Here is a 26,359-nt window from a genome sequence, read left to right on the forward strand (position 1 = left end):
CATGCTGCTAATTCATGCTGTTTAGCATGCAGTAGTAACAGAAACGCAGGTTCGTTTCGTTAGATTTAGTTTAATTGGCTTTAACGAAATAGAGCATGAGATAGTAAGTATAAGTTTAACTACGTTCAAAACTGTTCCAATTTGTAGGTCATATTTGTTGGTAGCAAACGAACCAACTTCGGCTATTCCGTTCATCTGAATCCGGTTTCGGGAGAATTGGAAATAGTGATTAGAAACTGCAAAAAGGATCTCACTCACTTTTCTTGGAGATGGCCGAATAGATTTTCACAAACTTATAGATTCAAAAGAAAAGTCTTAATTTGTTGTGGATACTACTTTCGGTTCCGGAACTACAGGTTAAACAGGATTTATAGAGTTTGTGAGATTAGATCCGAACAAATTATCCTATTCATATTCAATAAACAGTTGTTTTTGCGAATTTCACGGTTATATTTATGATGTAATGAGTAATATGAGAAAGGCATCATTACACCACTAGGTGGATTAAAATAGGTTTTTCTTCTTCAAATGAGGCCGTTTTTTTTAAATTTCGTCCTTCAAACGCTCTAATAACGTCACTGTTGATGGTTTTTCACTTTTCAAGGTAGTCGATGAAAATTATACCATGCGAATCCCAAAATACAGACGCCATAATCTTACCGGCCAATTGTTGAGTCTTTCCACGCTTTGGGTTCGGTTCATCGCGTGCAGTCCACTCAGCTGACTGTCGATTGGACTCCGGAGTGAAGTGATGGAGCCATGTTTCGTCCATTGTTATATATCGACGAAAAAAATCGGTTTTATTTCGATATAACAGCTCCGAACACTGCTCAGAATCATCAATTCGTTGTTGTTTTTGATCGATTGTGAGCTCACGCGGCACCCATTTTGCACAAAGCTTTCTCATATCCAAATATTCGTGAATAATATGTCCAACACGTTCCTTTGATATCTTCAGGGTGTCAGCTATCTCGATCAACTTCACTTTACGGTCGTTGAAAATCATTTTGTGGATTTTTTTCACGTTTTCATCGGTAACAGCCTCTTTTGGACGTCCACTGCGTTCATCGTCTTCGGTGCTCATATGACCAGTACGAATTTTTTTGGTATCGGCCATTTTTTGGTATCGGCGGCACTTTTTTTTCATCAAAAAGTAGTGTTTCATCAACACACGAAATTCCTTTTTTTCCATTTTTTTTCACAATAACAAAAGTAGCTGCACTCAAAATGCAATATCTCACAAACTAATAATCAGACAGCTGTCAAATTTATACACGTATCTTTTGAAGGTTGGTACTAATTGAAAATGGTATGGATTTAATTCTAGTGGCGCCCTCTCATAGAAACGATACGAACTTTTCAGCCGATCTGTTACATATTGTACGCATTTACCCGGGTTGGCGGTTCAATGCATAGGACGCTGGTCTTACAAACCAGTTGTCGTATGTTCGAGAATCGTAGCACCAGCCATGCACTGGTCCTGTACATTCTGAATCGGCTGCGAAGTCTGTTGAAACAGAAGGTCAAATTCCACTACAGGAATGTAATACCAAGGCTAGGCTATGATTTACATTTCAAGTGGTTCTATAATAAAATATTTCATCTTTGTTACAGTTCTTTGGTTGTTCTGTTTCTTATTTCCTATCAGTATCTTGGTTTTCACTGATTTAGTGACGTTTGATACAAATAGTAGTCGGAAATAAATGAATACGACGGTGAGGGGGAAGCTTCCAGTCAAGTGCTTTGATTATATCCTTCCTGAACTTTGAACTGATTTTGATCATTATCATTTAGCAGTATAAATTCCCTTTGGGGCAGAGTTCAGATTTTGACAGATCCACGCTTTATAATCAATTCAATAATCGAACTAATGAACAAACGATAAGCTATTGGAAACTTGGTAAATATTTAAAAAAAAATTTCAAATAAGTAAATTTCAGCATTTTTTAATTTGGCTACCTAATACTTTTTTCATTAATTCATTATTTAATTTTTCATAATTATTTCATCCAAGTACAAAGCAAAACGTTCCAGTACTATGCTTTTGGAGATCCATTGCACTTTATCGTGAAGGGGGAGCTCGGAAAATTCAGTAGTAATTTCTATTAGGAATTCTACGAAATATGCGATAAGCTTCATTATTTCGACCGAAAATGACGACATTAACAAAGCGGTTCGGTGAGAAGTTAGTACATGTGGTTGAGAGATAGAAGTGGGGTCCAATACTCGTTAATCGATTTCGATCGATTTTAAGTACTTTTTTGTAAAATAAACAATATTTGTGTATAGAACTATAAAGCCGCAGCAGCATATCCAAAGAGTATTGGGCTATCCTGATTCCTGGCTTCCTGTTCCTGAAATAGAGGTCATATACTCCAAAATGGTACTCACTCACTTTTCGTAGAGGTTACTTGACCGATATTCACAAATTTTAGGTTCAAATAAAAGGCCAAAACTCCTGAGCTTCTGAGCTTTGCGCGGATACAAGTATTTAAAATTTCATTTTTGCCATTTCTGAAATCATAAGTATTTAAAATTTAAACCGTCGTTTAAAGTACGATGGCCGAATCATATAGAATCCTATAAAATTTACTGAAATCAATACAGTTTGTAAGTCATGTTAACAGATGGTCATACGAACCGACTTCATTTACACCGGTTGCAGAAGTACCTGCAATAGCGAAACTGTTTCATTTTGTTGGTTGTTGGTTGTGCTAATGGATATTTTTTGTTTTCTTTCAAGAAGCAATAAAAATTATTTCGAAGAATACCACATATATTAGAATATGAGAATATGAGTAATACGAGAAAGCCATCAATACACCACTAGGTGGATTAAAACAGGGTTTTTATTACTATCTGGTTTCTACACATTAGAAAAAAATTGATCACGAAACCAACCCTCTTGGGGAAAACCACGTGTACTCACTTCTCACACTGATGCTGGGACGTTTTGCTTTGTATTTGGATGAAATAAACAAGTTTTTGGTTGTCATAGAATCTGTGGCAGACAACTTCTGCACAACAGTTTCAGAAACAGTCAAATTTGTCTGTACAGTCATCAACTGTTTGTCTGTCGACTATGATCACACTGTGATTACATTGTCACAGATAATCTGCACTCTTTGACTGCATACAGATGGACAGTCAAGCTGAATTTGACTACTTGTAGACAACTGCGAACCGATTACACTATGATACAGTCAAACTGCACAAGTTTGTGCAGATAAACTGGCTAATGTAATCGTACCTTAATCGTACCTTAGGAACCAACACCGAACATTGTTTGTCTTGATTTGTATTTGTTTTCTAGCCGACTAAATTACACCAATATCCCAAATGTATGCAATTATATCTTTATACATACTTGCGATACGGATTTTGATATTTAAGCTTCTTTTTGCCAAGCTTGTGTTCGAGTTTTGTATGCAAGCAGTTATTTTATAGCAAGGGCTGAGGCCAGTAGGTCGCTTAAAACCACGTGGCTCGCTGTGCGTATTACATATCTCTCCATGCTCTCTCGCAAATGTACAAAATGACTCTCGAGTGGCCGGGTTGCCAAGCAAATTTTGATATTTTGGGTTACCAGGGTACTAAAATGGTGCCGCCATAGAAATCGACTTACCTTCACAAAAATAACATTCACTTCATTTTTATCGCGACAACACCCATAATCGCATCTAAATTAAATTATCTAGACATTGCCAGGATAGATTTCTGATGCATGCCTTTGAAGGCGAGATCTTCAATGAACAAGTTGAAAGACGGCGTTTTCAGCTATGCAATTTTTCATTCAGAAAAAAGACTTTCCCGACCGCTAAAGTGAATGAATCAATTTGAAGTTTTCACAGAATAATCTAAACTAATTTCCTAAGAGATTGTCAATTGGGTTTTTTGATATTCGTCACCGTTTCTGAGAAAATCAGATTTGAAGCATGAAAATAGCCCTCTAAATCACCGTGAAACACACTGGCCTCAGCCTTTAAGGTCTGAGGACAGAGGGTCACGTGTTGAGTTTTAAATCGACCACGTGGCTCGCTCAATTCCCTTTGCGCATCGTATTTCTCTTGTACTCTCTCGTATATGAGCAAACTGTACCGCTTTGCCAGCATACATTTTATTATTTTGATGAGAAGTTTTATCCAAAGCGAAAAAAATGGCGGATGCATTGAAACTGACTTTGTTTCACAGAAAAATATAAGACTTTATTTTTATCGCGATAACATATATGGTTTTATGTACTAATCGCATCTAAACTAAATTATCTAGACTTTGTCACGGTAGATTTATGATACAAGCCTTCAAAGCCGAGATATTCGATGAACAAGTAGAGGTATGCATTTCCGAGCTTTCCAATTTTCAGCAGTTCTTCAGTCAGAAAAAAATACAACACGACCGCTAAACTCAATGAATCATTCTGAAAATTTCACAGAATATTCTCAATTAAATTTCGAAGACATTGTCAGGTGGGTTTTTCTATATTCTGCACCGTTTCCAAGAAAATTTAATTTGAAACGGGAAAATAGCAAAAAACCTACCACTTTACGGTACTGTCCTCAGCCCTTAAATTTCTCTACCATTCTGCGATTCGGGTTGAAGCGATAAATTTTCTCTCATTAATCGAGTTCATCTTATAAAAATTAGAAATTAATCTTAAACACTCAAAATTTACCCTGGGGTAGTTGTCAATTTCTCAGGCGATACGACATAACATGGAATTTCATCCGAGCTTGCATGACACAAGATCAGAGCATACCAATTAAAGCTTCAAATCGTTTTATGGCACTTTTTGTCTTGCTGTCTAGCAACAACCTACCTCTAGGGTGCTTCCAATAGCTTCGCTTTTGCATCGATTGACCAATCAGAGCGATGCATTCCCTTTAATATATTGCTTACTCCTTGAAAACCGTCGTCTATGGCAGAGAAATTCGATATGCCGGAGATTTTTAGCAGACATAATAGGACACTGCTCGCTACTAATCCAAATTTCAATAATTTATAATTGAAAACACGTGGCTTGACACATTTAAATCGAAACTTAGAAATATTTCCAATCATATGATGGAATAATATTAATAATTGATACAAAATATACTGAGTTGTAAGTGTTTAAAACCTGACCACATTTCTACGTCTATTTTTCCTTGAGTTTCTGATTTGCATCCCCATATAGAAAATAAAGATGTGTTCCGCATCAAAATACGCTACTTCTGACAGCTCGAATCGAAGTCTAAATGGGTATATTATTTTAGCTGTGAATACGCCAACGAAAAAAACGCTCCATTTCTACGTGTTGCTGTCAGATTCTAGATTTGTTTTTTTTTTACTAAAAGAAACTAGAGTTCAGCGACGCAAATTATTAAGGGGAACATCATCAGACATGCCCCAGAACACGTTTTAACTTCGTAGTTAGAACATAATATTAAATTTGAAACTGTGTAAACGCGATTTTCAAACGTTCAAAATGCTAACACACAAACACTTTTATTCCAGGATCGTTGCTGCAGATGGCTTCCGTGCTCAGCCGAAAGGTTTTGCTACGAAAGCGATTCACGTGGGTCAAGATCCCGAACAGTGGACTAGCATGGCGGTCGTTCCTCCCATCACCATGAGTGCTACCTTTAAGCAGCGAGGTCCGGCTCAGCATTCCGTTAGATGAAATTACCGACAGAATAAAACCGAAAGAAAACAAATTCATGAATGTTCATTCTAGGGTTACGAGTACGGACGCACGGAAAATCCTTCCAGAAACGTTTTGGAAAAATGTTTAGCATGCTTAGACAACGGAAAATATGGTCTGGCGTTTGCATCGGGACACGGTGTTGCTACTGCCATTATTACGCTGCTCAAAGCTGGGGACCACATTGTGGCTAGTGATAATCTGTACGGCGGAACCAATCGTTTGTTGCGGAATTTCTGCGTGGACATGAATATTGCAGTCGATTTTGTAAACGGTACCGATCTGGAAAAGGTGAAAGCCGCTCTCAAACCCAGCACCAAACTGGTTTGGATGGAAAGTCCCACGAATCCGCTAATGAAGGTTATAGACATTGAAGCGGTGTGCGCGGAGGTACACAGGGTGGCAGGGGTAAGAGTTTTTTTTTGTGTTATTGTATTGAAAACCGAATGAAAGTATTTTTCCAGATTCTGGTGGTGGTAGATAACACATTTTTAACCTCTTATTTTCAACGGCCACTGGATCTGGGTGCGGACATTGTTATGTACTCTTTAACCAAGTACATGAACGGACATTCCGATGTTGTTATGGGTGCTGCCATCATGAACGACGAAGCCTTATATAAAAAGCTAAAATTTCGACAAAATGGTAATATAATTCAAAACGTAAACATAAGGATTAGTATTAAGTTTTGCATTGTACAACAGAGACTGGCATCGTTCCATCTCCCTTCGACTGTTACTTGGTGAATCGTGGTTTAAAGACGCTTTCGCTGCGTATGGAACGACATAAATTGAATTCGTTGGCAATTGCCAAGTTCCTGGAAGGCCATCCCAAAGTGAAACGTGTGCTGCATCCCGGGTTACCGTCTCATCCCCAGCATGAGTTGGCTAAACGACAATCCAACGGTCACAGTGGTATTATGTCGTTCTATCTGAACGGCGACGGTCTAGAAGAAAGCACACTGTTTCTGAAGTCTCTGAAAGTTTTTACCCTTGCCGTCAGTTTGGGTGGTTTCGAGAGTCTTGCCGAGTTGCCAGCTCTAATGTCGCATTCATCGGAATCGGTGGAACATCGGTCCGCACTGGGAATCACCGATGGATTGATTCGACTCTCGGTTGGCCTCGAGGATGTCGATGATTTGATTGCGGATTTGGAACAGTCTTTGAATAAGCTATAAGCTGAATGTGTGTCTGCAGTCTGCAGTTAAGAAAACCAGCTTTAAAAAGCATTAAAGTAACATGTTAGGTTTGAACAAGGCTTATTGTGTTTTTCTTTACTTATTTCTGGTTCCGAAAATCCATCCTGAATATTAAGGTTTTTTAAATCACGGAAAATGAGTCAATTTGAACCTAAAACAAGAGTGACCACTGCTATTCGTTTGGAACGACAATTTTGCTCCAAAAGAGCATACGACCTGTCAACTACAATTTAAAGCTAACGACGCTGCCAACATTTCAGATTAAATGTTTTGAATTGATGCCAACATTACGGGTGAGATGTCGTCACTTTAGACAAATGCATGAACTTTCTTGCATGAACTTGTTTGCGGTAAATCTACGTTAAAGTTGTAAGAAATCGATAAAGCGCTCTAAAATTATATCCTATTGAATTTTACCCAGATTGAACTCCTGGTTCGAGAGTAATGGCGTAAAATGTGCAAAATAAACTGAAGAATTTCATCTGAATACGACTTCCGGCTTCGGAATTATAGGCTGATAAGTATAAAAGTCTCATTTTCTGGAGCGCGTTTTCAAATATGATACGGAAAATCAAGACATATGGGGCATTCTACGCAAAATCAGCCACCCAAATTTTTTTTTCATCTAACTATTTTTTTTCGGGAAAGAACTCGAAAATATTCGACACGTATTTTTTTATTTCAATATGGCACGTGGAATTTTCGAGATACCGAGGCCCGGAGTCACTCACTTTTCTCGGACATGGCTTAACCGATTTTCACAAACTTAGATTCAAATGAAAGGTCTCATAGCCCCATACAAAGTTCCTGAATTTCATTTGGATTCGACTTCCGGAGTTACAGGGTGATATGTACAAAAATTGTGAAAAAAATGTCACTCACTTTTCTCCGAGATGGCTGAACCGATTTTCACAAACTTAGATTCAAATGAAAGGCCCTACGGTCCCATACAAAGTTCCTGAATTCATTTGGATCCGACTTCCGGTATCGGAATTACAGGGTGATATGCATCAAAAATGTGAAAATAATGTCAACCTTTTTACTCGGAGATGGCTGAACCGATTTTCACAAACTTAGATTCAAATGAAAGGTCTCATGGTCCCATACATAGTTCCTAAATTTCATTTGAATCCGACTTCCGATTCCGGAATTACAGGGTGATATGTACCAAATATGTGCAAATAATGTCACTCACTTTTCTCGGAGATTACTAAACCGATTTTCACAATCTTAGATTTAAATGAAAGGTCTCATAGTCGCATATAAAATTCCTGAATATGATTTGGATCCGACTTTCGCTTCCGGAATTACAGGGTGATATGCACCAAAAATGGGAAAATAATGCATTGAAAATGTGAAAATAACGTCACTCACTTTTCTCGGAGATGGCTGAACCGATTTTCTCAAACTCAGATTTAAATGAAAGGTCTCACGGTCCTCTACGAAGTTCCTGAATATCATTTAGATCCAAATTCTGATTCCGGAAATACAGAGTGATATGCATAGAAAATGTGATAATAATGTCACTCACATTACTCTGGGATGGTTGAACCGATTTTAACAAACTTAGATTCAAATGAAAGGTCTTATGGTCCCATACAAAGTTCCGAAATATCATGCGGATCCGACTTCCGGTTCAGTAATTACAGGGTGATATATACCAGAAATGTGAAAATAATGTCACTCGCTTCACCTTTTTTTTAGATTAGCATCACTCTTCTCATACGAATAGACAACGTAAATGTCAAGCACTAGTTTGAAAAAATGATGCTGACTGTGTGACATAAACACTGAAGCATGCTTTTGTGAACTACTCTAATCAATCTGAATCAATTGGTGTCAAAATTACACGGAAAGACCGAAATTAGCATTTTGGCGAAAAAATTAGTTGATTTTCTGATTTTAGTTAGTTATTTTTTGAGACAACTAAAAAAATCTTACTTTTGCTAATTTAGATTTTTTAATTCTAATTCTCTTAATAATAATAAAATATTTGTTGAAATGGCTTTTTTTTTTAGTTGAATTCACCAATTAAACGTGCTGTCATTTCTTAGCTAAGGCACGCTTCATATCCATTCAACTAATTTTTTAGTTGAATTAGAGAAATAAAACGTTGTTTTCAACCAACATAAATGGTTGAGTTGGTTTCTGCAATTAGCAGCTATATGACGCTCGTTAACACCGTAATGACTACTAGCCACTAGATGGCACACTACTACCGAAAAAAATTCCAGTCGCGGTTATCTTTTCTATATTTGCAGGTATAAATACGATGTTGTATTGGAGAAAAAGACATAAGCGAAACATAAACTTCTTTTTGAAAAATTTTACTTCTAAATCGCTGTTTTCTTCATTCGACTTCGCGAAATCGACTCTCTCACTGAAAACTTTGAGCACTCGGAAAACAAAAACCGAATACATATACAATTAGAATGCAACAGACTCACTTCACTGTTCCGCGTAAAAACATTATTACGCACAATCGCTTCAAATGCGCACAAAATCCACTTTCTACTAAGATTTTACGTCATTTTTACACATCAGTTCAGAAATTTATATATGGATATATCGTATCACATGTGAAAAACTTCAAAACAATTAGAAAGCAATTTCAAGACTCTCCCTTTTAGCTTTTTAATGGATTGTTTTGCCCGGAATGAGAAGATACAAAAAACATCATTTGACGTGTACAATTAGAGTGCAACACTCGAAACTCACTTCACTGTTTCGCGTAAAAACATTATCACCAACAATCGCTTCAACTGCGCACAAATTCTGAATAAATACACTTTCCTTTAACAGTTTACGTCATTTTTACATATCGGTTTAGAAATTTATATAGGGATATATCGTAACACATGCGAAAAACATCTAAACAATTTCCGAGCAGTTTCAACAAGACTGTCTCTTTTAGCTTTTTAATGGATTGTTTTGCTTTGACACTGCTGTCCTTCAGTAATGACGGTGATAGATAAATAGAATCAAAGTTTCTGATTTTAATAACGAAATTAGTTGTCAATGAGAATTTCGTGTTGGATCGAAATATTGCTGGTTTGTGTCCAGAATATTCGCCAACTAAACACATTCTCTAAAAATAAGAGTTTTTTTCAGCACAGTAAATTCTAAATTTTAACTAATTTTATAGTTATTTTGGAAATTTTGTTGTTAAAATCAACTAATTCAAAAACAGTAATACGAATTAGGCGCAGAGCTAATTTCGGTCGTTCCGTGTAGTGTCCGAAATTATTTAATAAAAGTATGAAATATATTTTCATGAGACTGTTATGAAAGAAGAGAAAGGCATTATCACACCACTATGTGGATTAAGAAGGGTTTTTTCAACAGCCTATACTATACAATCTAATAAAGATACAAAAATTCGTCCAAGACATGAAATGTGCGTCTTTTCCTTAGCTTTCATATAAGTGACTTCATAAAACAACCTTTTTTTAATTAGTTTATAAATTTTTAACTTTTTTCATTATATTAACTTTAAAGGTTGTTTTATGGAAAGAAGGCGAAATATTCAATGAGCAAGTTGAAAGACGGTTTTTTCTGCTATGCAATTCTTCCTTCAGAAAAAGGACTTTCCCGACCGCTAAAGTCAATGAATCATTCTGAAATGTTCACAACATAATCTAAACTAATTTTCAAAGAGATTGTTAGTTGGGTTTTTCGATAATCGTCACCGTTTCTGAGAAAATCAGATTTGAAGCGTGAAAATAGCCCTCTAAATCATGCTAAGACACACTGGTCTCAGCCCTTATCAAAAAACCCAACTGACCATCTCTTAGAAAATTAGTTTAGAATATTTTGTGAAAATTTCAGAATGATTCATTGACTTTAGCGGTCTTCTTTAGTCTTCTTTCTGAAGGAAGAATTGCATAGCTGAAAACGCCGTCTTTCAACTTGTTCATTGAATATCTCGTCTTCAAAAGCATGGATCAAAAATCTATCCTAACAATGTCTAGATAATTTAATTTAGATGCGATTAGTGCATAAAAACATGGGTGTTTTCGTGATAAAAATGAAGTGAATGTTTTTTTTTGTGAAGGTGAGTCGATTTCTAAGTCGGTGCCATTTTAGTTCCCTGGTAACGTAACGAAACATGAGAGAGAAGTAAAATCGGATCAAAAAGGCTGCCAGAAGCGGTAGCCTCATTGGATTTTATGTGATGTAGTCAAACTTGTAACCGAAAATATCAAAACTTTCTTGGCCACCCGGCCATATCGAGAATCATTTTGTACATTTGCGAGAGAGCATGGAGAAAAATGTAATACGCACAGCGAGCCACGTGGTTATACGCGACCTACTGGCCTCAGCCCTTAATCGTTTCAGATACTGCGCTTTCTGATGAGATCGTATTGTGGAAGATGGAGTAAAACGCACCCCCGAGGCATAATGCACCTTTTACTTTTCTCAGAAGTTACCAATTTTTTTTCACTGAAATTTTAATGAAACTGAAAGTCCGCCATAACAACAGATTACTATAAAATTTTGGTAGCGATGGTTCAATCATATCTGGAAAACTTTTAAAAAAACCAATTATGTCTCTGTTATAAGTAATTTTTTATATTCGTTCCCTAGTAATTTTCTAGGGTGAGGAAGACGATTTTAATTTTGTAACCAGTGAGCTTCTTTGCCAATCATTCGGGTTTCTAAAATTAATTCTAATATAGACGATGTATTGCAATTTTATAGAAAAATTCGTCAAATTTATCGTCTCATATTTTTGGGGGCAAAACGACCCGAATTATGTGAGGTAAAATGCTCAAGAATTCGCTTACAACTTGGTTAAAGCCGGGTATAAATAAACGATATAAAAAAAAAAAATTCGCTTACAACAATTATCCATAAGTTATCAATTTGATGAATATTAGTGAACAATCTTCCACCTGGCAAATATTTCGTCAACGAAAAGTCTAAAGCTTTCTTTAAAGAAGAAGAAGAAGAAGCTTTTAAGGGTGCTTATTGCCCCGTGGTTGTCATGGGCTTTAATCCGTTGTTTTGATGGATGTTTACCCACAGACTAACAGACAGGACACTCAAATTAGATTCTTCAATCATTTTAACGGTCATTTCGAATATTCCTTTATTTGGGACAGTACTCACATGTGTCATGATGGTGCCACGTTACCCTATCAAAAACATCCTGTCTGTCATCTAGAATGTGTTTATTTTTTCATTTACCAACTGAGTTGCTATTCATACAGAATTACCTGTAGTGTATTGATTTGTATACGTCCATGCGAATTTCATGCAGGATACAGATTTAATACATATTGCCAAAACCATATACATAATTGTGCCTACTTCTCATTCTCCAACGCAATACAAAATCGAACCCGTTTTGTTACAATATTTACTTGCTTCTGGTCTGCCGCCACTTAATTTCGGGTGAAAATTACCAACACAATAAAAAATAGTCTAGATGAGCAACGTTGAGTCAAATAAATGGTTACCTTCCAACATCGCGAAAAAGTTAAATATATTATCAACGTAATCCAATAATTTATTGTGACGATTCCGATTCAGGCATCCCTGCAAGCAGCTGATCGCTGTTGACAAACGAGGGAAAACCAACTAGTAAAAAAACTTTTACATACCACAAGGGGTGTAAAAGTGCATCACGAAAAATTATTTTTATAAGAATTTACTCATACTGTCATGTCTGTTAGTCTGTGGTTTACCCGCTGTTTAAGATCATCCTGCCTCTATGTTCAGATAATCGTCACTTCGCGTATTTTAAAATGTACATTTTTCATATTTTTCACGATCGGGCGTCATGCCCCGCATATATTTCAATAGACAATTTTAAGGGTTTTGGAAAATAAGATAGAGAGCGAGTATTAGTACGTAATTTTAAGAAATAATGAAGACAGTCATGCATGAAATTCTTTCGTGTTATTCTCTATAGTAAAGATATAGCTACATTTCCTTAGGGGGTCCATTTTACTCCATCTTCCCCTAATACAATTTCTCTCCCGTGATACTCGTGGAGATGCAGTGGTACCCGCGGTCTCTAGAAATAACGAGTATCGGACTAATATTCCTTCCCTTTCTCAGTATTGCAGCCTTTGGTCGTGGCCGGCGTCGTTATTGACCATTTTATGTAAAGTTTTGAATCAGTGGGTATGCACAGTGAGAATGATTCGCCTCTCCCAAGCATCATTTTGTTGGTTCATTGTGCATTTTCACTCATTCGGTCAATCACGAAGTGCAACTACGGGCAGTCCACTTCAGCTCAGCTTGAGTTTCAAAATCAGATTTTTTGGAAAAAATCACTTCAAATACTGTTTTTTTCAATTTCCAAAACATCCCCGTATAAGGGAACAGTAACAAATTATAGTTTTCGAAAACCAATTACGGCTTCACAAACAACAATTAAATATTCCAAGCATACTGAGTTGTTATCAATTTAATTATGAAACGGTAAGTGTTTTTTGTTTTATTTGTATTAGGTTCATTCATTTAACTAATATACATAATCAACAGACAAAATATGGTCCTAATGACTATTTCTAAGTATATTTAAAAAACTTGCTTTAATTCGACTGCGCGGGACATGGAAATCGAATTCCGTCGAAACAGCATTGAAAGAACGTTGCGCCGTTGATTCCATAATTAGTGCGGCGTAGAGAAGGTTGTTGTTGCGAAGAGCTCGTGCGCGAACATTTATATTTATTTGACAAAGAAGTGCTGAACAATCGACATTGTTACACAAAACATCGGCGATTGGCAATGCACGGGACAGATCACGTCGCACCTTCAGTGTATCGAGTCCGATAAGCAGCCCGCGACTTTCAAACTCGGCAACTGATGAGGGTTATTCCATGGTAACTGACGAAGAGCTAAACGAACAAATCTGCGCTGTATTGATTCGATTCTAAGATTTTCATTATGGTAAAGCGGGTTCCATACCGCCGAACAATATTCGAACGTTGAACGTACAAGCGAGCAGTAGAGAGACTTCAAACAGTAGATATCTGTGAAGTACTCGCACCACTCTGAAAAAAAAATCGAGTTGACTCTGGAGCGAAATGGCATCCTCTGTTGTCTTAATAATTTTAAATAGTTTAAGGTCGTCGGTAAATGATAATCGTGGGACACTCAGTAAAAAGTTCACGTCGTTGAAATACAGGAGGAAAATTAGTGGTCCGAGATGACTGCCTTGTGGAATACCAGAAAAAGCAAAAAATTCATTAGATACATTATCGATCTTAACCGCCAACCAACGATTGCAGAGATATGATTCAGTCCACTGAAGAATACAGGAACCGAAGCCCAGTCGGTCCAGTTTGGCGATAGTCAAAAGCAGCGGTGAGGTCCGTATATAAAACGTTTGTTTGAAGACCATTTGACATAGCATATGTTATGGGTTCCAGAACAACCAGTTCGAACAACTTAGGAATTTCACTAAGTAAGGTAATGCCGCGACAGTTGACGATATTCTTCCTAATTCCTTTTTTGTGCACTGGGAACATTTAAGAAGATTTCCAGACAACAGGAAATACTCCAGTCGTGAGTGACTGCTGAAACAGTTGACATATGAGTGTTGCAATACCACTGGAACATTTCTTCAAGACGACAGTGGGGATGTCATCGGGTCCAGGAGAATATGAAGACTTCATTTTAACAACAGCCTTTTGTACAGAGCTAATATCAACAATGATGAAATTCAACGACTGACTCAAAACAGGAACGTTCCGTGCTGCCTGGGAGATGTGATCCACTGTTAAAATATCTCTAGAAAAAAACCCCAGAGAATTTCTTCATAAACATGTCGCAGATTTCTTGCAACTTGACAACAGGTAGTCATCCAGACATGTATTCATACCACCGACGTTTTGGTACGACCTTGCCAGAGTGAAAGAATTCGAGCTAGAATCGGGGAAGCAGTCAGTGCATGAATTGTCCAGGTTGTTTGTATCAGCCCGGTGGCAAGGAAAGGGCGCTGCAGCAAGTGCTATCGTAGCCAACATCTGGGGCATTTGGTGGGCAATCAGAGCGCTCAGAGTATGGTAAACAAACATTCGAGCATTTCAATTCGAGTAAAATCTTAATTTCCTTATCGTAGTGATGATATTCTGATCGATAATTTGCGGGGAAGTGCTTTAAAGGGTACTGAATAAACAAGTAGATTGTAATATCCAATTTTTTGCTAGTAATTCTTCTTCATTGTTTTGGTTTTTGCAGAATGATGCTGGCCACAGTTTCATGACGTCATAGCAGGAGACTGGTTTGTATACTTGCCGACAGCGGCGGGTTGGAAGACCTCTTCGCCACTCACACACACAGGACCGGGACGGGTGGTAAGCGCTGGCTGCATTGGCACGACTGTGGCGAGGTGCTCAGAGGCTTCCATGATACCAACTGCGGTGCGTCCCAGTGACCGAGAATCAATCCAGTATTTTAATTATTGATTAAATTCGCAACGCGCGCATTCCACCTAACACATGGATCAATAAGTCCCGAGACTAACAATGGAAACAACATTTTTTTTGCAAAATTTTTTTTACTCATCAACATAATCACCTTTTAGGGTGATTCAATGGTTCCAACGTTTTACCAATTTTTCAATACAATGTTTATAAAAAAATTTATCTTCCGCTTCAAAATAAGCTTCAGTTTCAGCGATGACCTCCTCATTTGAGCCAAATCTTTTTCCCTGGAGCATTTTTTTAAGATCAGCAAAAAGCCAGTAGTCACTGGGGGCTAAATCTGTCGAGTATGGGGGTGGGGAAGCAGATCAAAGCCCAATTCGTTCAATTTCGCCATTTTTTTTCATCGACTTGTTTTTGTGCCATCGAAAGCAATCGCGGCACCCACTTGGAAAAAACCTTTTTCATGCTCAATTTTTCATGAAGGATAGTAAATACACTTCCATATGATATCTGTGTCATCTCAGCAATCTCACGGAGCTCCACTTTACGATCTTTCATTATAATTTTTGTTACTTCACTCACATTTTCCGGTGTAACGGTTTCCACAGGTCTACCCGAGCGTTCCGCGTCATTTATGTCGGTACGACCACGTTTAAACTCGGCGAACCACCGACAAATCGATGGACAAGAGTCCGGATAACATTTTTCAATGCATTGTTTCGCTTGCACGGTGTTTTTACCCATTAAAAAACAATGTTTTATCAAAACACGAAACTCGGTTTTTTCCTTTTTTTTAAACAAACTACAAACCTCGATAACTCAGCTGTTTCTGGTCGGATCGACTTAAAATTTTGACCCGTTTCAAGCAAAGGTTAGTACTCTAGAAAAACGTGGTTACTGGTTTACTACGAGCGCCATCTCTGCTTTAGTCTCGGGACTTATTGATCCATGTGTTAATTTCACCTTAAACCTTACCTTGAGCGACTAAAATGCTAATAAGCATAGCACCTTATTTGAAATTTCATAAACGACAAAACGCTTTTTAAGCTGCTGAAATATTATTCACTGGATTTGCATCTTTGCCGAAACATTACTGAGACGGGACTATAAATAATCAATACCACCTATCTGATTGTACTCGATAGAAATGAGAGTCTCTTATTTGGTGGAAATTTTCTAATGTGTGAGTGAATTTTAATTTTATCTGAAAGCGGCCTAAAAAATTCTATGTTGTTAAATCCATGTTGGTCGTATTTTATGGTGTTCATGAAAATTCTTTGTCAGGCATGCAATCTGTTGATGATGTAGAAACATGACTATAACAACATGACTTTTTATTTAATTGGATAAAATCGAAGAAAATGAAAGTTTTGGTTACCATTTATGAATGCGTCATGTTTGTCGAACAAAGTCTTCAAATCATTTTCCTTCCGTCAACTTCGATACTTCAACGTGCATTCATGGTTATTGATACTGATTAATGTTCCATGTTTCCACAGTCCATACCAAGAGTTATTTATATTTTCCTCCTACATCCCAGCTGAACCGGGGCCGTCAGTCGTGCAGTTAATCGTGCGACCACCGGTAATTGATTTCTTAAGCTAATATTTCTCATTGCTCGAAGTGTAACCAATTGGATTTTACTTTTTGATCACTTTTTTTCCGAAAACTTCCGTGCACTTTCTTTGACGAGATACGAGGATTTCTATCAAACGAGACTTCGGTGCAACGCATTTAATTACGTTTGCTCTCGTTCTGGTTTTATTTTGCTTTTCAGAGTATTTACCTTGACGATACTATTTTTTAATTATTACAGTCAATTTGTCGTGAAAATTGATATAAGATATTGCATGATAATTTTCATCTTTCGTTATTAAAATAGTTGACATTCATTGGAATCTGGTGTGATCAAAGAACCTGAGCCTGGTCAAATAAGAAAAAGTTTTTCAATTTCAATCAATCAACTCTCACTTTAATATCATCATTCGACTCGGTGACTGCAGCAAACGAAAGCGAAGGAGATTATTCAAATAATGCTACCGGGAAAATATTTCAATGGAAAACATTCACTGCAGGATTTAATCAATTCTAAACTAGTTGAGTTTGTGTTATGCGAGATTCATAACCATAACACACTGCAGCATTAAAATCAAAAACTGACATTGAGTAGAAATAACAGTCACAATTCAAGCAATACTTTATGTAAGTGGGTTTGAATGATGGAATCTTCCTTCCTTCGTCACAAATGAATAAAAAATGTATGATTCCACAAAACATCACAGTACATTACTTGCAACATTTTTATCTTTCCGGTTCATGATACAACTTGTAGAAATGTTACTTATTAACAATACGTCCGATTCAAAACCGCTTCAGTTCTCGTACATGCTGCTCTTAATGCGAGTACCATGAGCTTGGAAGTCATGAAAGATTGATTGCCTCCCACTAGGCATGGCTCGGTACGTGTCTGGGCGAACAACTCATCAGAAGGTACTCACTGCTGTACCGCAGTAACACACTCATACAAGCATCTCGTTATTGAGGACTCTGGTGATTCCTTCTAGTTCAATCATATATCTATATTTGCACTAGCTTCCCATTCATGTTTAAAATCGATCGTCACCTGTTTACAGTGGCAAGAAAAGCAACCAGATATTATCAATCTTATTCCGTGAGGACAAGTCTGTCGGGTTTAACCGATGACTAGCACAAAAACAATGTTGCGATATGTACGATTGTTCTCAAATTCATTGAGAAATTTGTTTGGTATCACAAAATGGGTTTTCTTACATTGATAATGATTTTCATGAGGGTTTTTGTTATGATATAGTTACACGTATATAAAATTTTAGTGTTGCTCAAACAAAGTAGTCACTAAGTCGAATGAAATTTCTGTTCAATTCTTTGGCATTTAGTATATTTTTTTCAACTTTCACTTTTTCACTCGAAACCAGGAGGACAAAGACTATAGCAGGATAAGCATGTGAAATCTGCCTCCAAATAAAAGGGAAAAATATGTTTCAAAATTTTCAAGTATTTTTTAATGGAAGGAATACATCTTCAAAAAATTTGAAAAAAATTGCAAACCTTTCCCATAAAGCCTCAAATATACCTGATTTTTTCAAATTTTTCGGAGGAGCGGTTTCTTCAAAAATCAAATAAAATAAAAATCAATAGAACCACCCTAGCTCCGTCAATATGGCAGTTAAAGGGTTGTAACTTTGAGAAAATTGTTTCCAGTCTATGACCTTTCGAATGTGGTATAACAACATGAATTCTCTTTGGGGGCAGATTTCACATGCTTATCCTGCTATAGCCTTTTTAAATTAACATGATCAAAAAAGAACCGGAATTTTCATTTTAAAATTCCCGCGCTTGTCCAATCGGTAAACTTTTATTCTCTCAACGTTGGTAACACTTTTTTACACATTCTGTCAAATTTTGACGCATATCGTACGATTAGTTTTTGTTTGGCGTCTATACAAAGAAGTTGAAAAATTTTCGTGTGGCGATTTTTATAATGGATGAAAATTTAGAACAACGGCTCCCCTTCGAAGCGCCATTCGGTCGATTGTTGTGCGGTTTCGACGTCATATTCATAGATCCACACCTCATCACCAGTTATGATGCATTCGATGAATGTGGGGTCACTATCTGCGTTGGAAATCATCTCTTTGGCCACATCAACACGACGCTGTTTTTGAATGAAATTCAGCTTTTTTGGCACCAGCCCAGAAGCGACGCGTTTCAAACCCAAAACATCAGTTAAAATGTGTTCGGCTGATCCATTAGAGATGCCCAACAACACAGCAATCTCTCTAATCGGTACAGAACGATTTTGCAACACGACTTGCTTCGCCGATTCAATGTTTTTTTCTTCAGTAAGAGATGTTGTTGGGCGGCCAGGTATCTCATCATGATCCAAGCTTGTACGACCACCTTTGAAGCGTTTATACCACTCGTATGCCTGTGTTTTTCCTAGACACGATTCACCAAAGGCCTTTTCTAACATTTTCAACGTTTCGGAACACTTAAATCCATTTGCAACACAAAATTTGATGCACGCACGTTGTTCTAAGATTTCATCCATTATAAAAATCGCCACACGAAAATTTTTCAACTTCTTTGTATAGACAAAACTAATCGTACGATATGCGTCAAAATTTGACAGAATGTGTGTAAAAGTGTTGCCAACGTTGAGAGAATAAAAGTTTACCGATTGGACAAGCGCGGGAATTTTAAAATGAAAATTCCGGTTCTTTTTTGATCATAAGGTAAATTAGTTGTGCTTTTTCTCAAAGATCCAGATCTGTTTCAATTGTTTTTGGATGTTTGCGAAGCTCTGTCTTCGTAATTTCCCAACATTAATTGACGAATTGATCGGAAGTGAGAATAAACATTTTAGTGCACCGTTCGCAGTGCGAGAAGAAGGCTCCGAACAATGTTCAATATCGTGGTGAATTCCACAATTCGGCCTTTCTGAAAGCCAGAACTGAATCCCCTCTACAGCTTTTTGTTAGTATTTTTTTTACTGAAATATGCAAATCCGAAACGAAATAATCAACGTCAAAATTCAGTATGCTGCAATTTTGTGAGCTGTTAGGACCGCTGCAGCTGCAAACGAAATCACGTAAAAAAAACCATTCACAAAAATGGCTTCAGTATTGAATCAATTCACACAGGAAGCTGTTCTGCTGCAGGACATTCGCAGTGCAAATTTCGCTTCAAACAAGAGCGATTGCGTCATCCAGCTGCTGGTCGTTTGCATTGAAGCAATATGCACCGCAAAGTGAACAACAACCGTAAAAGTTCTACAAATTAGCCCTTTTAAGAACTATAAATGTTTTCAATATAACTATTAGAATTAAGTATCTGTTCAAATATGAAAATCGGAAGTGAAAATAATCAGTTTAGTGATGGTTTACAGATTCTAATTAGGAAGTTTTCGCATACTTATCTCGTATTCAGGTTTATAATTTAGTTAACACTAAACATACCATGACCGGTTTTGAAGTTTAGCATTGAAATTGCACGTATTAACTTACTGTTTTCGAGAATTTTATTTCATGACTTTTTCTAACTAATTAATATACCTTATGATAAAAAAAGAACCGGAATTTTCATTTTAAAATTCCCGCGCTTGTCCAATCGGTAAACTTTTATTCTCTCAACGTTGGCAACACTTTTATACACATTCTGTCAAATTTTGACGCATATGGTACGATTAGTTTTTGTTTGGCGTATATACAAGGAAGTTGAAAAATTTTCGTATGGCGATTTTTATAATGGATGAAAATAATAATAATAATAATAATAATAATAATAATAATAATAATAATAATAATAATAATAATAATAATAATAATAATAATAATAATAATAATAATAATAATAATAATAATAATAATAATAATAATAATAATAATAATAATAATAATAATAATAATAATAATAATAATAATAATAATAATAATAATAATAATAATAATAATAATAATAAAAATAATGCCGACGAAAATCGACGACCGCAAACCACAGGTACAAATTGCTTGCCAAACCAACACCTTCTGCCCAAACTTTTCCATCGCCACCGTGGTGTCAGCGTCGTCCAGGTCCTGGTACACCGATTTCGTATAATATTGCGGTCCGGGCAGCGCTCGAGAGTCTTCCTTGGCGTAGGTTTCGCCGTCGATCAGGATGCATCCGTCTTTATTCTGTAGAATCCGGTTATACAGTTTTCGCGCTCTTGTTTTGGCCTGAACTTGCTGTACCAGGAACTTTTTCGGCACCTTCTGTTTCTTGTACGTTTTCCAGGAGTTCCGAACTTTGATCCGTTGAATCATCACGATGTTGGTGTCGAACTGCTTGGCCAAATCCCGCGTCGACGCCGATGGGTTTTTCCTGATGTACTCAACCACTTTTAAGTCCCGGCCGGACCCGTTTTCCTATCGGAACGGGGCAAATCCTTCGTGGAAAGGGTCTTACCAAACTTCTCGATAATATTTTTGACACTGGTGTGGTGCACTTTCACCCGTTTTGCAATTTCGTTGTACGTGACACCACTTTCTGAGCACCAAGTGTGCAGAATTTTCTTTCACGTTTCCGGATCAATTCGACTCATCATTGAAACGATAAACCGTACCGAAACCAATCGATTGCGCAGCTGTTATTGAAATGTAAACAAACATGTCACCGCAAAACACGCTGCAAAAAATTAAGCCATTTCAGAGTAATAACTAATAACTACGGTTTGTGAGCAATACTTATCGATACACTCCTTAATTGTATAAACTTTCTATATAAGAAAGCAATAAGTGTACTTTTATAGTAAAACATCGTTATCATGATTTTGTAACAACACTAACAAGTAGGTACAAATTGAATGATAAGATTAGAAATTTACATACTTTTCACCTGAAAAATATAAATTTTAATATGGCAACCCTGTACGCTATACGAAATTGAACAGAGCACGCTGCGAACGGAGCAAAACCGCACGTACCGTCGCGTACTAGTTTTGCATCGTCTTTTTGAATTAGAATGTTTTGACACTCATCGCCCGATAATTTTGGTAACCAATAGTCGGATCAGCATGAAATTGCATTTTCTTTAATTATTTAAAGAAAATGATAGCTTTAATCTGAATCATGATTCGTGAAAATCGGCTTGAACGTTCCTGAGAAATCGAAGTGAGTCCCGTTTTTGGAGATATTTTTACGTTCAGAAGCGGAAACCGGGGACTAGTAGTCCCAAACTGCTAACAAGATTTGCCAACTAGATGGATTTAGCAGTAAGTTTTATAAAAATGTGCACCTCGTTTCGCCATCGCTTGTGAAAAAATATTCATGAAATTGAAAAAAAAAAAATTCCGAGAAAATTTATTGCGCATTTTTCCTTTCCATATACTTGTAATTCCGTAACCGGAAATCGGTTCCAAATGGAATCTAGGAAAATTGTATGAGGCCATAAGACCAATCTAATCTGATGTGTTGTCGATAAATCAACGCTATTGAGGATCGAGAAGCATGAGTGCGAAATCAGTTGCTATTTCAACACCTTCCCGGAAATATCTATTTATAAAATCATCACCTAATCTAACAGGAATTACATACAAACGTAACATTCTTACTATTCTACTGATCTAAGAAGTCATTCGTTCCTTAATGGTTCTGTTCCGTAATAATTGTGCTTAATTAATGTTTAATCATTAACCGTCCTTTCAAACGGAATGGTGCTGCTTCACTTCGTTGCAGTTGACTGACTTTGTAAATTGGTGGCCACACAATAAACATCGTAGAAACGACTTTAACCTGCAGCTTAACGAATTCAATAACAAGCTTGATAAGTCAATTCCGAGAAAGCTACCAACATATGTATTTCGCATACCACAGTTTTCTCCAACGCAAAGTCAATGAATTACCGGCATTAATGAGTCGTGCTTGAATGACTAACTTTGCAAACATTTTGTTTACTTTCCGTCTCCCGACGCCGCGCTAAAGTTAACAGCTTGAAATAACACTGAACACCGTATCAAACTGGAAAAACATAATTCAAGTATCCTTTCCACGCCCACCGGGGTTGCCGGGTGTCGTCGTGCTTTCTTTCGCGCTCGGTTATAAACCCAGCAAGGTTTCTGCCTCTGCCTGCCGCGACTGACGGGCAACGAAACCGAGAGTGTTCAGACAAACAGTCTGGTTCACACTCAGGCACAACTTTTCAGGTGGCAAGTGAAATTTCCGGCCCTGTCATGAATACTCAGCGAAACATAAACCAATCTAATCAAAACAGACTTTCCCTGCTCGGTCTTTGGTGTTTGGATTTTGTGCCATGCTTAGGTTCACTAAATTGCAATCGAATCACGTGCTGCTGCTGTTGCACCAAGAAACGATGCTTTGACAGCGATTTGAAGCTTAGTCAAAAGAAAATTCCCTCTTTGAAAGGGCCAAGATGAAATTATCGTGGGAAGCGCTTTGGAAGTAATGCTTAGAAAACCTCATTCATTGAATTATAGACTTTTCACACCTTTCCGGTCTGGTTTATTAATTTAAAATGAACTCTGAACCGACACGAAACGGCGCCGGACAAGTTTGAATACACGCGTCTAAACGCGAAACTGTGTCGGCACTGAACCGGACCGGTAAGGTATGAATAGTCCTTTACTCATAATTTGATGAATAAGATGAAAATTAAAGCTAGCGAACTAGAAAACACTGCTTAAAATCTTTAACAATTTTCTCGCAAAGAAATCAAATTCAAGGATCAATTGATGAGTGCGATTTCTGAAGGTTTTGAAAACACGGAAAATTTCTCTCACAAGTGATCTGTACGGTAAAAAGTTAGTGAGTGACCATTAATGAAGGAACAATCGATAAACTTTGTAAAGTAAATCGATATTGAATAAAAAAATGCAAAAGGATGTGGCATATATTTGTGCGATTCGACGGAGTGAAAAAAAATCCCAACCTTTTTATTCTGATTCGCGAAACTACAGGGAGCTGCTTTGAATTTCAATCAGAGCCAACCCTCCAACTGGATGCCGTCTTCCCGAAGGTAATATAAATAAACATTTACCAACATTTCTTTCACTTTGCTGTTTCGTGCTTTCTCCATGGTATTCTATTGTAACCGCAACATGTTGTAACCGTTTTTCCTGTGAGCTTTATCGTAAATCAACCAAACGAAAAGTATAAATATGATAAATGTTGACCTACTTTCAATGTAAATTACCTGTGAGTGGTGCACTCATAGGAGTAGGAATTTAAATACTGATCAGACTCAATTACCCAGGGATTCGATCATCCTGCAATACCATTGCCCATAATTTAATCTCGCAAGCTCTTCCCAAACTTCTAAAAATTGAGTTAAAAAAATCAAATTGATAAAGTGGAAGGATTTCAAGAAATGAGACAAGGATTTATATCTTATTTGCCAACATTTCAAATTTATGAAAAAGATGCTCAAAATCCACCTATCGACTCAGTAGTATGCAAAGTTTGCTTCGAGTTCAATCATTTTTTATCGGATTTACTAAGCTTAAGCTCGAATCACAACGTCGCATGATCGACACCAACCAAGAGTAAGAATATTTAGGGAAAAAAACGATTTTCAGATGAGCAAAACACATCAGCAATGGTGCCTCATCGTTGAAAATTATCCTGCTTAAATTTTCATGTTAAGCAAAATAAGCGAAAGCATATTAAATTTTCGAAAGTAGCATTAATTCAACTGAACGAAACCTGTACCTCTGTGTTTATACATTTCCTACAGTAAAATAGATATAGCAGAGAAATCGCTGTTAAAAACAACAATGGGAATACGATTATTATGTTAGTTTTATATTTCGAAAAAAAGCCGAGTTCATAAAAGTGTGATAACTTTTAGAAAAACCTGTTTTAATTCACATAGTGGTGTAACGATACCTTTCTCATATCTCCCATATTCTCATATATAAATGTTGGTACTCTTCAAAATAATTTTCTTTGATTCTAAAAAAAACAAAAAGGTATGCCCATAAGCTAGTATAACCTACAGAGTGAAACAGTACTCAGGTCGGTTAGGCCATCTCTGAGACAACGAAATATGTTCCACTATTGCGGGTACTTACGAAACCGGAATCCGGGAACCGATATAATCGAAGTTGGTTCCAGAAAAGTGACTGGGATTCATTTTTGAGTCTATGGCTACAATCTCAGATCGTTAATCGAAAACCGAAAACCATGAAAGCAGAAATTAATTTTTTTGATCGTCCACTGACAATGACTACCGATTGGAATAGTTTTGAGGCAAGTTTAGAAATTATTTTAACCGACGAACGATCGTTAGTAGGGTAAAACCGATAAAATGATATATATAAAAAAAACGTGTTTAATCCACCTAGCAGTGGGATGATACCTTTCTTTACCAATCTGCATGTGTTTTTTGCATGAATAATCTTCGGTGTTTAAGTTTTCATGACATTATTTTAATGACCGTCGTTTTAAGCGACAATTTGAGATTTTAATCACTCATTACTCTGTAATGTCGAAACTGCAAATCGGATCGAATTTAAATCTAGAAGTGTGATAATCGATTAAAGATGCTATGATATGAAGTTCCACTTTAGAGTTTACGGTAATTTAAGGTACTTCCAGAGCCGGTATTCAGGAACCAGCATAACCCAAACCGATTCGTATGGCCATAAAACGAATAAATTACAACAGTTTTGAGTCCAACTTTGAAGCTCAATCCCATCTTCTATATCGGTTTGAATTTTAAAAATTCATCATCATGTAATTCGAGAACCGAAAGTCATAATTGGATAAAATTAATTAATTATGTATATAGGTTTATTTTAATTTGAATTTTTGTTTCTTAAATTTGATTAGGCTTTTTTTGAGAAAACGATTGAGCTTTGAGAAATGATTTTATACTGGAACCGGAAATCTAAAATCGGTATGGCCGAAGTCAGATAAATTCACCTGAATAACAGTTTCAAAATATATGAAAATTAGTGAAGACATCTTTGAGAAATCATAGCACAAATTAAATTTTTAGGTGCCTTCTGAATTGACAAAAAGTTAATTTTTTTAATCGGCTATCCAAATCTGCTAACCCGATAAACCTGATTAATTTATGTGGAATAGACATTTTTATACTAATCACCCTGTATCCCCGAAACCGGAAGTTGGATCTGACTGAAAAGCAAAAGGTTTATAGAATCTTGAAACTTTTCATTTGAATCTTAGATGATTCTTAGATTTCATTTGAATCTTAGATCGGTTCAGCCATCCACGAGAAAAATGAGTTACACAATTTTGATTTCGTTTCACATATCATCCTGTAGTTCCGGAACCAGAGGTCGGAACCAAACATAATGCAGGAACTTTGTTTGGGAGCATACGACTTTTCGTATGAATCTGATTTTGTAGAAAAGAAATTTTCCGAGAAAATTGAGTGAAATTATTTGTCACACACGCATTTGCTGATCTCGACGAACTGATTCGAATGGTATATGGATGTTGTGTTCTTCCAGCATTTATTGCTGTAAGTAGTTTAAAACAATATAATTAAAAAAAATCTGCCATCATCTGGTTTATACATGTCATATTCGAACGATTA

The 26,359-nt window shown here is 36.8% G+C and overlaps 2 protein-coding genes across 5 annotated transcripts in view; one reads left to right on the top strand and one right to left on the bottom strand.

Annotated features, from left to right (window-relative positions):
- The window catches only part of LOC131428523 (cystathionine gamma-lyase-like), a 38,833-nt gene extending 31,898 nt beyond the window's left edge, over window positions 1-6,935 (top strand). For both annotated transcript variants that reach the window (XM_058592521.1, XM_058592522.1), the window contains exons 2-5: window positions 5,494-5,650; window positions 5,714-6,088; window positions 6,145-6,325; window positions 6,385-6,935. In XM_058592521.1, the coding sequence (XP_058448504.1) occupies window positions 5,494-5,650; window positions 5,714-6,088; window positions 6,145-6,325; window positions 6,385-6,857 (1,186 nt within the window). In that variant the 3' untranslated portion in view covers window positions 6,858-6,935. The remainder of the gene's footprint in view (window positions 1-5,493; window positions 5,651-5,713; window positions 6,089-6,144; window positions 6,326-6,384) is intronic.
- Window positions 1-26,359, bottom strand: part of LOC131428522 (arrestin homolog) — a 365,484-nt gene that overhangs the window by 248,556 nt on the left and 90,569 nt on the right. The gene's annotated exons all lie outside the window — the stretch shown is intronic.

The sequence above is a fragment of the Malaya genurostris genome, chromosome 2 (assembly GCF_030247185.1).
Source record: "Malaya genurostris strain Urasoe2022 chromosome 2, Malgen_1.1, whole genome shotgun sequence".
Lineage (NCBI taxonomy): Eukaryota > Metazoa > Arthropoda > Insecta > Diptera > Culicidae > Malaya > Malaya genurostris.